The 15,396-nt window shown below is 39.1% G+C and overlaps 1 protein-coding gene across 2 annotated transcripts in view; it reads left to right on the top strand.

Annotated features, from left to right (window-relative positions):
- Positions 1–15,396, top strand: part of CNOT6L (CCR4-NOT transcription complex subunit 6 like) — a 65,299-nt gene that overhangs the window by 28,591 nt on the left and 21,312 nt on the right. Inside the window, exons 2-4 of one of the 2 annotated variants that reach the window (XM_075066088.1) lie at positions 12,382–12,503; positions 13,074–13,260; positions 13,969–14,054. In XM_075066088.1, coding sequence (XP_074922189.1) covers positions 12,382–12,503; positions 13,074–13,260; positions 13,969–14,054 — 395 coding nt within the window. Of the gene's footprint in view, positions 1–12,381; positions 12,504–13,073; positions 13,261–13,968; positions 14,055–15,396 lie in introns of those variants that run through there. The other variant, XM_032784483.1, reaches the window with a different exon arrangement.

Below are 15,396 nucleotides of genomic sequence, written 5' to 3'. Positions count from 1 at the left end.
AGGCATCTCTCCTCCTATGGCTAGATTGTTTGTTTGTTTCCTGGGCTTGATTTCCCAATGAAAGGGGTTCTGCAGTTCCCTCCTATCGCTTTCTTGCAGGTTGAACGTTCCGTTCATACACGAGTGCTAGGGACCGCTGCCTAGGTTGCTGAGAGTAAGCAGGCCCATTCACAGGTCCCAGGTAGTGGAGCATGCCCTGACTCTCCCTCAGCACTGAGAACCCGTTATTATAAGTCTTAAACTACACTTCAGTCATTGTGAAAAAGTAGGCCTTGTAATACATATAGCTTACAAGAGCTGCCTAAACTGTTTCTGAACCATTTGAACACAGTTTTTGAATACTTAAACTGTTTCTATGTTGAAAGACTTTTCTATGTAGATATTAGCTGCAATATTATTTTAGTCGTGCAGATAATAGCATCGCAGGAAATGTTAGCAAAAGTTTCTGCTGGGTGTATGCAAAACTGAGGATTATACCTGAAAAGTTTCAAGTTTAGAAATTTGAGCACTTGAGCTATGCATGAACAAAGGTGTCGTCATATTTTTTTACTATATAAAGCGGGAGTGGGCAAACTTTTTGGCCTGAGGGCCACATGTGGGAATAGAAATTGTATGTCAGGCCATGAATGCTCACAAACTTGGGGGTTGGAGTGCGGGAGGGGATGCGGGCTCTAGGGTGGGGCCAGGGATGAGGGGTTGGGGGGTGCAAGAGGGTGCTCTGGGCTTGGACTGAGGGATTTGGAGGGCAGGAGGGGGGATCAGGGCTGGGGCAGAAGGTTGAGGTGAAGGAGGAGGTCAGGGGTGCAGGCTCCGGGCGAAACTTACTTCAAGCAGCTCCCAGAAGCAGTGGCATCTCTCCTCTCTGGCTCCTTTGTGGAGGTGTGGTGCAAGCCAGGCAGCTCAGTTCCCGGCCAGGCACGGTTCCCGGCCAATGGGAGCTGCAGAGCCGGCGCCTGAGGTGGAGGCAGCGTGCGGAGCTCTGTGTCTGCCCCTGTGTGTAGGAGTCAGAGGGGGGACATGCTGCTGCTTCCGGGAGCCATGCGGAGCCACAGTATGCATGGAGTGGGGCAAGCCTCCGACCCCGCTCTCTGGTGACAGTTTGAGGGCTAGATTGAAAGGTCTGACAGGCTGGATACGGCCCGTGGGCAGTAGTTTGTCCACCCCTGATATAAAGTCTGTTGTTTTCTCTTCTGTGTAACTTGAAAATAGGTGAACTGATTTTACTCCGAAAATTGTTTTTAAATTGCCTTACTGTAACCTTAACTACATTGTCTGGTAACGAACATTCTATAAATGAATTGTACATCAGGATAAAAATGTTACATGAAGGGCTTTTTTCTTCTGTCATGTACATATCAACTCGTTTTCGCACAAACTGACGACTTCTCTAGAATGTGGAGCTGCTCTGAAATCTGTCATGATCATTAAGGCATATGTTTATGTAGGAGAATATAGATGGTAACTTGTCCCTGTGGATAAATCCAGTCCATTTCTAAGAAGCTTTTAAAAACTGAATGTATATTGACAGTATTTCTAGCTGTTGCTTAAGTCAGACTATATTCAGGTATATTAAGCTTCTAAAATGTTAGATAAACTTCTGCTTTACTTTAAGTCACAGGAGGGTTGCAAGGTGATACAGTATAGCTACAGCTCTACATTGTTGGGCCCCATGCTTCTATACAACTTGAGTATCACTTCAAAACATCAAAATAAGAATAGAGTCTGCCAACAGGTTCCTTTAGGGGCTTAGGCGGTGTAACTGTCTCAACAGACTTGAAAGGAGGTAGAAGGAAGTGATGCACTACACTTCTGAAGTTTTCTTTAATGTTTAACTTATGATTGATTCTCTCTGTTTAATAGTCTCTTCATGCTGGAGAAAAGGAGATACTGAGGTAATTGAGACCTGCCCTTACATTCTGCTCACTTAGGAGAAACATTGCTGCAGGATCAGAATATCTCTGGCAGCATCCTCTGAGAATGGGACAATAGATGGATAGTATAAAGAAAAACTAGCCAGGCTTTCTTCACTAATCCGTTGTTACAGATGTATCCACAGACTATGAAATTTGTTGCTAGATAGCAGACATAATGTTCAAATTCAGTTGTCGTTCCTCGGAGGTGAATATTCATTTAAGAACTGATCTCTGAAAATATCATTTGAAGCATACTATTAATTATTTTATTCTCCTTCTATTAGCTGGTGAATATCTGTTTGAGTTAAGGTCTGATAAGCAGTCTTTTTTTGTGTTTGTACTTGTGATTTAACTTAAAGAGGTATCTAAATTTTAAATTTTTCATAATAGCAGTAACAGTGGCTGCACAAAGGATAAGCATTCCCCGCTCTCAGCAAAAGCTGAAAAATAAGTGTTTCCTTTATTTACTTCATTAATAATCTAGTTTCAACAGAATTACTAGAACAAAAAAGTAAGTGAAGATGAGGACAGAAGAGATGCAATACTTCTGTTGTTGACAAAACCACAGTGTGGCTATTAATTTTTAATTTTTTTTTTCCCAATAAGAACATCAGCTAGGGGAATAGCTGAAGTTACGCTTGGAGGACTAGAAGAGGAAAAAATCCTCAAACAGATTCTGGCAATGATAGAATTTGGAGACAGTAGAGCCAAAAGATGTCCCTGAATGTTCTGTATCTAGCATCCATCTTATGAAAGCCAGAGAAACAGCAAAGCAAACTGTAGTTTTTGCATTTTTTATGAATAAGATCCATAGAAAATCCACTTGAACAAGAATAGTTATCTGGATTATATTTATTCTAACTTTCTGAAGAAGTGGAGAGAGACTGAAGCATCCACACTAATGACTTTCACAAAGGGATTTTTAATATCGATAGAACCTCTGAAGAATGCCTAAGCATTCCAGTAAAATCAGGACACAGGAATTTCATATCAAGCCATATGCTGGCAGTACTACACCCTTTTGTTTGGTTTGTCAGCTGCATCCAAGGGTACTTGAAGATTCTGGGACTTCGTTTATCTGTGTTTTGGCATGCTTGCTGAATTTAGTAGGCAGTTTTACTATGGCAGAAATACAGACCTGACAAAAACAAGCATTTACACTTGGAGCCAGCAAACGCTACTCCAAAAATATCCGATCTGCTTCTATATATAAAGATAGTCTGTGCATGAGTCTGAGTGGATGTTGCTTCAGAGAGAATATATTTACAAGTTTTTTAAATGTATACAATCTTTCCCCTGCTCCTGTCTTAGTGCTGCTAATAATGTGCATCTATATTTTGCCTTTCATTTCAGCAGAAGGGGAAAGAAAAGGGCAAGGCTTAGTCTTGTCTTGCTTGCCAGTAATGCAGCTAGCTTGTGACTGACTGGCACTTTCACTCAGAGATAGCCAGCATCTGTGGATCTTGTCCTTGTGATTTGAACTTGTTAAAGCTCTGTTTTATTGTACTTACGTTCAGAAATAATTGGAAGACTTTTTTCAGTATGTAATTTTGTCCTAATTTTTCCAGACTAAAGTGATATTTTTTTTGGTCATTTAATACAGTGAAATTTAAAGGGACACATACCCTCTTCCTGGCTTATTTGCTGTGTTTTTTGTTTGTATCAATATCTAGCTGTTTAGCCTTAGGGCGGGCATCCTACTTTTGCTACTGATAATTTATCTTGTTGCTGGAAATAGGGTTTTTTTTGTGTTGTTTTGCTTAAATGGCTAATCCTGTTTTCCTCGTGAAGAAAGAAACCTGCAGAATGGACTTGTCTGTTTTGTTTTCTCTAGTAAATTTAAAATGTTTGTCAAATAAATGCGAAAGAACAATAATCTTAGGAGTTGCTTGTAACTGAAAAGTTAGCAAAAACCCTCCCTTTTCAGTTTATGCATTTGATAGCATGGATTGTCAGCTCTTTTAGGGATGAATGGTTGTATATCCTGTCTCCTCCTAGTATAGTGGTCCTGCTCTCAAGCACAGTGATGGGACAGTGGAAATCTGGGGAAGATGTCCAGCGGAGTCACTCGCTTCCTTTTATGGACCACTGAATAAAGCAAGAAAGCATTAGGAGAAGAAGCAAAGCTGGAATGGGGGTGTCTACTCCGTGGAACTGGGAATTCTCTGAAGGTTGGAAAGTAGGAGAGTGAAGAAGGAGTGAAACTAAGTGCAGACATTAGTAGAAATCAAAAGTTTAGCAGCTACATAAGAATAATCTCCTATCCTTGATCTTTCATAGAATATCAGGGTTGGAAAGGACCTCAGGAGGTCATCTAGTCCAGCCTCCTGGTCAAAGCAGGACCAATCACCAGGCAGATTTTTGCACCAGATCCCTGAATAGCCCCCTCAAGGATTGAATTCACAACCCTGGGTTTAGCAGGCCAATGCGCAAACCACTGAGCTATCCCTCCCCCTGAAATTTGCATGTAACTTCCATTTATACCCATGGAAGATGTGTTGTGGAGGTGGATTGAGGTTAGTTTGTTGTCCTGTGTTTTATTATACTCTGGTCCGTGAGCCATAATTAAAAATAGAATTGGGCTACAATATTAATTGAATGTTTTTGCTGGTAGACCAAGTGGTAGGGTTAGTTGTTGGGGGTGAGTGTCTCAGTGCAGTGTTGTTGCTGCAGTAAGAAGGAAGTCGGTCTTGTGGCTATGGCACTCATGTGGGACTTGAGAGAATTAGGTTCAACTTCTGCCCACAAATGAGCTTGGGCAAGGTACTTAGTGTGCCTGGGCCTCAACTGCCCTGTATGTAAAAGCAGGATGCAGTTCCTCTTCTCTCCCACCCTGCGGCTATCCTGCAGATTTAGATCGTATGCCTTCCAGAGCCTTTAGACATTACAGCATTGCTCATATATCTGTAACCAGACCAGCAAGATCTTCCTGCCATTGAAAACAGCCAATATACCGAGGGATTGGTACAAATACATGAAGTTTAATTAGCTTGATTGTGGTGAGTGTCAGTTTCCAGGTAACTGCAGGTGTATTCCCTCCTCTGTGATCCACTCTAGGTGTTCCCAGTCTCTGGGCAGGAACCCTTGTGACCACAGGTTTAAGGCTACACAGCTCCCTGCCTTACGCTATGATATCCCCAGCAAGCCAGACTGCCTAAAGGCCAGCCTGGCTATGTGTTACACTGTTCATAGCCCTGGAGAGAAAGTATGCCATCGCTTACAAGTTACTACACGACTCTATCTAAGCAAGCATCTTCATTGTTAAGGCCAAAAGCATTATAAAAATGTTAAAAATTCCTATATGCATGCTAAAAGCTCAGCAGAGGTCACCCATCAGTGCTATGGGGCCCTACTATGCCAAAGTCTTCCCAACCTTTCCGCATACTTGGGGACGGGGTCCTCTTTAGACAGGAAGTCCTGTCCATTTGCTGGGTCAGAAAAAAGGTCCTGAGTCAATTTAAAGGCAGCATTTTTGTGCCAAAAGCCCATTCTTTGTCTGTTGGTCTGTGGAAAACTCAGTTTGAATCAGTATATGCAAGCCTCCCCAGGAGGTAGCATCTCTCTGGAGGTGTCTACCACCTAGAAGATTCAGCTTAATCATGCCCCAACCAAATTTTGTTCCTGGAGCAGTTGTAGTAACCTTAGTCCCTGGAATTGCACACAGTTTCTGGCCCACGGTGATTCATTAATTCAATAGATTATGATCCCCAAAGATACTGCATGGGATTCCAATATGTGTCACCTGAGGTTTTCGCCTGTGAAAATTTCTGGTTATAATAAGGAGTACTACAGTAGATGGAACAAACAATTTTGTGGTTTTTATTGGGGATTGAGTTCTGCTGGTTGTCCATGGTAAACTACTTGTAACTTGTGGAAGGGGCACCAAAAGCCTTGGATAAGTGACTGTTTTCATAGTATACATCTAAGTAAATATAATTTTGACAAACTAATCTTCATCTCAGGTTTTCTTTTTTTCTCTTTTAGTTTCTCACAGGTTCAGAGCGAAGGGACTGCATGCTTCTTTTCTAGTCCTTGATGATTAAACTGAAACTAATTAATAATTCAGAAACTTTTATTTTCGGCTTGATCACCCCCTATGTCATGCTAGGAGCATGGTTCTACTTCATACCTTTTTGTTAACATAATTGTATTACTATTAGAATTAAGCGTCGTTGGACATTTGTTAATCTTTGTTTTTCTATTAAAAACACCATACAATATGTAAATAATGTAGCACACGCCAGTTTTATGTTCGAAGTTTTGTCTTACAAAGTATTTCTGAAGTTATTATTTCTGACTTCATTCTCTACATTCATGTTGGGAATTGGATGTGTTTGGTGGGGGAAACTTCCCTTCACTTCAAGGAAAACCAAAGCTCTAAGGAACACTGACATCTCTGATATAGGTCAGTGCAGTAAGTGTTAAATAGAATAATTTTAGTACTCCTGGAAATTATTTACTCTTGCTTACAGTATATTTTAATGTATTGATAAACACTCCTATCTTCTTAAGGAAGTGTGGTTTTAATCTCATTTGGCAAGCATTAAATGGGGTTGATGGGCATTAGTCTGTTTTACTTTACAGGGGAGGGAGAAATTATGCAGGCTATCTGCTGGAGAACCTTCAAAAAGCATTCGGAGTTTTACCAAGACTTTGAAAAAATCATGAAAATGTCAGTGTGCTTAAGGCCTAGAAGGAGGTTTTGAATTGTGCCAACATGTTTATGAATAACTTTTACATCTCATTGCAGTCCTACACAGCTTCCGGCTTCCTTCCTCATTAAAAAAGAGAAAATGCATTTGTGTGTTCAAGCATGAAAGAACTAAGACTGAACAATATATGCCATAATGACTCAGTGAGATGGATTTATATTAGATCGTAAGCGTTTTGGGGGAATGGACTGTCACTTATGTTTATACAGTGCACAGCTGGTCTCTGCATGCTAGTGCAGTAGAGATATTAAATAATAATTTTAGGCAGAAGCAAGCTGACTATTCTCTCTTCCCCCTCCCCCAAACACAAATTGGTAACTTCTTCCTAGTCCAGAGTTTCTCAAACAGGGGTCGCCGCTTGTGTAGGGAAAGCCCCTGGTGGGCTGGAACGGAGTGTTTACCTGCCCCGTCCGCAGGTCTGGCCGATCGTGGCTCCTAATGGCCACTTCCGGCAGCTCCCATTGGCCTGGAGCAGGAGTTCCATGTAGGCAGGTGTAAATGGGTGCAAGGGACCAATATTATTTAACCACCTCAACCTCTAACTAAAATCTTAACTAAGACGAGACTCTTCAGGGGGTTTTTTCTCTGGCTTTCTGGGTCATATTTGCATCAAGTACAGCATCAGCATAATCCTACATACAGGACATGGATTTTGTGATATGCCTGTCATCAGGAACTGTTGCTTGACTTGTGCATTAACCCATCACAATCAGCAAGAAGTGCCATCTGATCACTACATTAGAGTAAAGTGTTCAGGCTATAGATGTGAGTATGTTTGAGGAAACCTCCTCTTGTAGGAAATGTGTTAGTACGGATATCTTAGTCATTGAAGGGAGTCTGCCTTGTCCATAAGGGAGTGAATCTTCATTGTTTTCTGGACCGGGCTTCTTTGCTCCTGAAGCGTGTACTGATAATGAAGCCTGAGATGTGGCAGAGACCCTGTATTGTAGTTCTGACCTAGGAAAGATTTGACTATGTATAGTTTTGAACATAGGGTGTGTAGACTTTTATGGCGACACATGTGATAAGGTGAGAAACTAACTGAAATTTTTTTGCTTATCTCTAATTGGAAAGAAGACAATATACAATGGGAGGAGCGGGTCCATTCATTTTATAGTAATACCTGGCTGCCTGTCATTACTAGAACTCCTCAAATTCAGTGCAAGTAGATTTCAGCATCACTTACCTTTTGTATATTTACAGTGAGTAACATTGAACTGGGGGGACTATGTCAATCCAGCAGATTCTGACTCAATTCCTGTTGTTCTGTAAACATGCACAGTTCTCAGTTGTGTGCTCTGGATGGATTACAGCTTGTAAGCCAACGATGAAATATTCTACTGCTTGATGTAATAATGAGATGTGATTCCTATTTAATTTACTGCATTTTGCCTTTCAATGGTGCTAAATTTTAGGAAAGACACACAAAAAAACAACCCTGCACTCAAGTTCCAGGTATTTTTGTTTGCTTGCATAGCTTGCTGACAAGTTAACATAGCATCGCAAGCTTTCATAAAAAATATTCTAGTCCATACTCAGTATCCATTACCATCGTAATTAAGGTAAAGGTAAAGCAGGTGATTCTACTTCAACTGGGTGAACAGCTGAGTTGAAATTTCCGAGGAGGAACTCGCCTCTTATTAAAGGGAACATTACAGTAAAGACACCTGTGCCTCGGGACCTGTATCCAATGTTTAAGTTGCTAGGATTTGGCTGTGTGAAAGCACATTGATGTATATTCTGGTTCTCAGCAAGAATTCTGAACAATTATAAAATGGTAACTTTTGCGTCTATGAAAGTTTCCAGTTGAGATGCATTTAATAAAAAGATTGATATTGGAGCTTAACATTCCATGACAGATGGCTAGCAGCTTGACTTCTGATGAAACCACAAAAGCAAAAACCTAAATAATTTTGAAATATGTTTTTTGTTTTTAATTGAAAAATATGTTTTGAGAAGCAACAGGAAAGTGTTGCCAACCTTTTTTCCCTAAATGTCTCTCTTTTTATATAAAGAAACTTAGTATAAACATAAAAACTGCATGAAGCTAATGCTGTAACATTACCCTGCTCTAGAAATTAGCGCTGGAAAAGACCTGTTGAACATAGTCCATTTCATTGAGCATTCAGCTCCAGGTACTGTAGTTACCATTTTATAATAGTTCAGAATTCTTGCTGAGAACCAGAATGTACATTTACCTGCTTCCACACAGCCAAATCCTAGGAACTTTGCTCCCCAACCTAACAGACACAGGATAAAGGTCGTGAGGCAGAGATGTCTTAGATTTAGACACATTAGCTGTTCTCAGACTGGTACGCAAGCATAACCAGGTTGAACATGGGTTGGTTTTATGTATAGCATTAGTCTCAAACCGAGGATTACAGCTACACTGATTTAATTTATGAATATGTTGCACTGAGTATTCAATTTTAAGCCTGGTATGCTAAGTTTTAAGTAAATATAAGAACCACTGGACCCTGGTACTGCACCAGGCAAAATGCGGGGCTTATGGAGTTAAGGGTAGCAGCCAACTAACCATAGTAATCGCACATTAGAAGAAGGGATGAGGAAGTTTTGGCAAACAGCAGGACCACCTCTCTTATGGGGAGTGACGTGGAATACTTAATGTCCATTTGGAGCCAGAATGGATTGACTTTATTGTGATTTAAGTCTTTGGGCTCCACAGAAACATTTAATTTTTCAAAACCACTACAAATACTTGCTTTATTAAAAATCTGCACTAAACAAATTCCCGTTAAAATGTCTGAAAAAGAACAGTTAAGGGATCCAAATAGTGCCCCATAAATTCTTCATCACTTATTGGCATACCAACAGAGTTGCACTATCCAGCTGACCATATGTTGCCCCCTTGCAGGAATGTACATAAATCCAAACAAATTATTTCTAGGTTATAAAGTTTCTTTTCCTATTAAGGGATCAACTTCAAATAATGCTAACAAATTACAACATTACTCACTGCAGTACTAAACAACAGCTCTTCAAGGCATGGACTGTCTTACTGTGTGTTTGTAGAGCATCTAACGGAGTGGGGCCGTGATCTTGAATTATTGTATGTTGGGGTTGGTGGTATTGTCGTGCCCTTTCCAGCAGGGATTAGAATTTGGGTCTTGCACTCGAAGGCTGGCGGAGCCTGTAGTTTTGAGATCCCTCCACATACAGAGGACTTGGATGCTGGTGCTGATAGAGCCTCATTACTTTGTAGAACCGCTCTGGTTTGCTTGAGTTGTGCTAGTAGAATACAGAAGGAGGTGCATACTCACTGTAGTGTAAGTTCCTGGTGCATGTCTGAAAGCAAGGAACCTTGTAAATACTGTGGAAATACGAGCTTCTTTTTGGAGTCCTGGATGGGACTGGAGGAATCTCTTTATTGGAGCTGGGACAGTGTGCTGTTGTATTGCCTTAGGGGTAGACAACCTATGGCACGCGTGCCAAAGGCGGCACACAAGCTGATTTTCAGTGGCAATCATACTGCCCAAGTCCTGTCCACTGGTCTAGGGGGCTCTGCATTTTAATTTAATTTTAAATGAAGTTTCTTAAACATTTTAAAAATCTTATTTACTTTACATACAGCAATAGTTTAATTATATATTATAGACTTATAGAAAGAGACTTTCTAAAAACGTTAAAATGTATTACTGGTACGCAAAACCTTAAATTAGAGTGAATAAATGCAAGACTCAGCACAGCACTTCTGAAAGGTTGCCAACCCCTGTATTACATGAACGGCTTTGAAGACTTAGCAGTACATCAGTGAAATCTGTAACCTGAAATCAGTCATTAGCAAAATCCTAATATTCAGACTCTGAAACCAGTTTCTGATTTACTCATGACAAATACTGTTTCTTTGCTTAGTCTGTTCAGTTCACGGATGAATGAAATTGGTGCACATGGGCAGCCTGAGTATAGAATCCTCTTAACAGGGTAGCCCTTCTATTGCAATACAGCTTCGTCTGTCAGTGGACGTTCACTGTCATTAGCACTTTGGTTTGCGTACTGCTATGTACCTTGAAGATATTTGAAACCTTTGTTCAGATTCATTATAAATGAAATTTTACTGTGAGTTCGTCATAAGAAAGTTTGTTTTCTGTATAATAACTGAGACGGTTGCTCAAGGAAAGCTTTGATAACTCAGGCCTTGGCCTTTTAAATGGAAAAATTCTATTTTGTGTGCACTGTTGTAGCCGTGTTGGTCTCAGGGTATTAGAGACACAGGGTGGGTGAGGTAATATCTTTTATTGGACCAACTTCTGTTGGTGAGAGAGATGAGCTTTGTAACTCACCCACCTTCTCTCTAAAGTTCTGTTTTGTCTTTTGTACCAATGAAACTCTTCCAAATTCAGGCTATCTTCTAAATAGTGAATGATCAATCAGCTGATGAATCAGAGATGCACAACACTTATTGATTGGACTGGCTGAAATAATTTGAACCAGCTTCCTCAAATTCTTCGTAGGTTTTTTGAGTTGTCATTTCAGCATACCAAAGAAGTTACAATTATTTTAACATTTTCAGATATATTAGAAGCATAATTACTAAGGAAAACATGCATTCCGTAGATGACTTTGCTTAAAATTCCAGGAAATGGAAGTATACATGTGTTGTGTGTAAAAGCAACTCCACAGATTATAATTGTTACAAATCAAAAGCCTTTATTTTGTTGTTCAGCACAGTCTGAAAGAGTGTATAGAGAGAACCACTTCTCATCACATGATACGTAAAATATATTCATCTTTTTTACTGGAATGGAATTTCAGAGCTGCCCACTCTGCTGAAAACATATATCATTTGAACTTAGAGACACAAAGCGGGTTAGGTAATATCTTTTATTGGACCAACTTCTGTTGGTAAGAGCAACAAGCTTTTGAACTGTGCAGAGCTCTTCCTCAGGTCTGGGAAATGTACTCAGTGTCACAGATAAATACAAGGTTAAACAGGTAGTTTAGCATAAGTGGTTAGCACACATTCTAAGGCACCATTCATGGTAAACGCAAGCTCAGTTTGAAAAGACTATAAAGCATGTGAGATAATCAGAAAATCTAATTGCTGGATTGGCTGTAACCCTATAATTAAATAATAATGCTAATGGAAATTTACCTTCCACCTTATTTTTCAGTGTCACCAATTACAGGTAGTGTAAGAGTCTCTTAATGTAAACATTGGGAGGCACAATGCAGAAGAAAAGCGTAAGCATTTACAGAAAGCAAAAATGTGGTTAATGCACATACACAGATCCAAATTACAAAGAATTTTGAATCTGAAGCTTGAAAAAAGGACTTTTATACCTGGAAATTAAATGGCTGTGAATTATACACTAATCTGAGGACTTTTCCTTGTTTGTATCCTTGTTTTCTGTAGGAGGGAGCAGTTGTGTCAGCTGCTTCATGATGACGTGGCCAATAACAGTGCAGTTGTATGGGCTAATAGATCTGGAGTAGCGAGATGGATATTTTGGAATACTCTTGAAATTCTACTAGTCGATCAGTATAAGATAATGCAATTATTCTGACTTTAGAAACCAAACTTCCATGGAAGAAACTCCCCTTTCCTACATTGGCCCTGATTCTGCAAAGACATGAGCACATGCTTAACTTTCTTCATGCACTGTGAGAAGTATCATTGAAGTACACACATTTTTGCAGAAGCAAGCTGATGGAGTATAATCTGTCAGATGGCTTGGCTTTAAAATGAAAATCTGTTGTTTCAGCTATGTACTGTAATAATCATGGCAATCTTTCAGACTAACAGGGATGCCAAAGGAAAAATATGATCCTCCAGATCCTCGCAGAATTTACACCATCATGTCGGCAGACGAGATAGCCAATGGGAAGAAGTCTCACTGGGCAGAATTAGAAATCTCGGGTGAGTTTTTTCAAATCTTGGAATGGCTAAATTGCTGATTAGGAGTAGCTCTTGATGTATAGTAATACTGATATGAACTCTTCTCTTATAAAGGTGCTCTGTTTCAGAGAAGGGAGAGAACATAATTAAGGAAAAACACCTGACTTCTAAGATCACTCAAGAGAATTTCCAGTTTAGCCTCAAAACACTGTCAAGTTTTGAGTTTGAATAGATTTGGTTAAAAACTAACTTGCAAAAAGCAGGCTTGCTTTTGTTTTTTTTTCTTTCCTTTCCATTTCTCCTTCCTACTCAAAATAAGTGTTGGATGGTCATTTAAAACCTGTTAGTGACGAAATGTTGCAGATAAATTCTGCTGAGTGAGTTCAGTTCTTCCTCCTGGGGTATATTTCAGCACTTATTTAGGGTAAGAAATCAAAATTCCATTCTATTACCAAGAGTGGGATTTCCACATCTGATCTTTCCATGCAGCACGTTAAAAGTGTACTCCTCCATTCCCTATGACTTGTGCCTATTGTCTTGACATAATAAAAAGCTGTTTGAAGACCTAGTTCTTTACATTTTCTCTTTTAGGTAGAGTGCGGTGCTTAAGTATGTCACTTTGGTCACTGACTCACTTGACTGCTCTACACCTCAATGACAATAATCTTGTTCGCATTCCACCTGATATTGCCAAGCTCCATAATCTGGTTTACCTGGATCTATCATCCAACAAACTCAGAAGTTTACCAGCAGAACTAGGAAACATGGTATCTCTCAGGTGAGAAGCATTGCCCCGGTTAACTTCCCAAGAGTCTGTCGATGCATATTTGAACAAGTGAACATGAACTTTGTTGTTCAACTTTCTGAATAAATTTTTCTGAAAAACTCTTACAGATTTACAGTAATATAGACATGCAAGGCAAATTAGTTTTATTTTTAAGGAATCCTCTGTAGCATTAAACTTCCAAATCCCTGAATGTTTTATTGTTTTTTCAAGTATCCCCGTGTGTCAGGCTAATGTTTTACATGGATAATTCACTAATTACATTGAGCTAATTTACGTTGCTACAAATGTTCAATGCTGGCTTTCAGCCAGCTTGCAAATAGAAAACCCTTTCAACTAGCCATTGAGCCCACAAGTAGTACTTCTTCCCTTCCAAATAATATGCTTACTCAATTTAAAAAAAGATTTTTTCTTCTTATCCCATTTAAGTGACCTTCAAAGGTCAGTACAAAAATTAATGTAGTTTCATGCTACCTAAACCTGAGACCTTTTGCATGTTTGCTGTCTCCTTTCTCTGATGTATTTTGGTATTTAGTTCCTTATCTCTGAATTTAGAGATGTAAAAGACTATAATCTTATTTATAGAAAGTATAACCATTTGAAAACCAAAGTAGGCATCCCTCAAGAGTATCACAGCATGTAGCGTCATGAGAATGATCCTTCTAAAATGATGCTAATAAACTATTTTTTCATCTATTGCAGGGAATTGCTTTTAAATAACAATCTGTTACGGGTTTTGCCTTATGAACTTGGACGGCTCTTCCAGCTACAAACCCTAGGTTTGAAAGGTAAGTGCACTTCTAATAATTCTCCTGATTGATACTTTTGGGTTGTGTAGCTTTCCATAGTGTTTTAAAACTCCCTTCCAAAGCAAGTTATAGTCTAAATATGTGGCATGCGTGGCTGCTTCTGCTGTATTTGCTCCAGAGACCTTTATCCCATTCCTAGAACAAAATTATACCTAATAAATAAAACTGTATAAATCATACTAAAACATTATTTTATAATAAAAATTCTTGTCCACATTGGGTTTACTAACAGCTTTATTTAGATAACTCTATTGTTCTTGGAGAGAATAATTTTAACACTTGAAGCAGAACAATTAAATTATAGAAAGGCTACCAAATCAGTCTTCATGAATCTGGATACTCTTGTTCTCATCATGTGCTATGAGCAAGAAGGAGGAATTCACAATAATAGGTATGACAGACTGACTGTGACTGCCTGTGTGGAATGTAGAGGAGTTATTAAAGATGTTCTGATTGTAAGTTAATAACAATTTAGTCTGAATTCTAGTCTCCTAATAAACATCAGCATTTACTTAGAAGATGTATAACTTTTGGGGAGGATATATAAAACAGAAAGCAGGCGTTGGAGGGAACAGATCTGGAAAAGAACTAAAAAGCTGTGGAAATTTCCCTTTTCTATCAAAGTAGTACTGCACGGTGTTCTGATAGCACGCTGTCTTTGTCCAATAATACGATCATATTTTTACTTTAAAAAAATATTCTCCTGCACGTGTTCCACTGGAAGAATATTGCACGTTCTCCATATGAAAATAATTCTGCATTCTTAAAAAAACCCAGTATACTTGGCCTTCAACGTACGGGTGCTGAGATGGCAAGAAAGATACTCTAGAGGTAATATGAATGCTTTTAAAAGGGGAGAGTAAATGAGATTTCAGGGCTGTGGAGGTTGTTTTAGAAGAGGAAAATTTGGCTGACTAAGTGAAAATGCATATACTTCCCTGATAAAGAGAATATTTATTACATTAGAGTTTGTATTTTGAGGACTTGCGTTTTTAGGGGGAAAATCCCCAAACTTTCTGAATTTGGCAAAATGTCCTGCAGATTTCTAGTAACCCTATTCATAAATTGATTTATTTTTTGGTGTTTTTTTTTTTATTTTTAAAAAAACTTCTTGTTTAAAACTTGGTCTAAAGTTTGCTAATTTGGAAAATGAAGCAAAATGCGTCCAAAGTTTGCTAATTTGGAAAATGAAGCAAAATGCGTTTGGCCATATTTGAGATAAGCAAGGATGAATGAAGTCTCCTATAGGACAGTAGTAAAAGACTGACTGATCTTTGAAAGTTGAAATTCTGCAAGTAAAATACTCCACACTGGGTAGAAG

The sequence above is a fragment of the Chelonoidis abingdonii genome, chromosome 5, assembly GCF_003597395.2.
Source record: "Chelonoidis abingdonii isolate Lonesome George chromosome 5, CheloAbing_2.0, whole genome shotgun sequence".
Lineage (NCBI taxonomy): Eukaryota > Metazoa > Chordata > Testudines > Testudinidae > Chelonoidis > Chelonoidis abingdonii.
The sequence above is the reverse complement of the archived record's forward strand: the minus strand, read 5'-3'. Positions and strand labels throughout refer to the sequence as shown.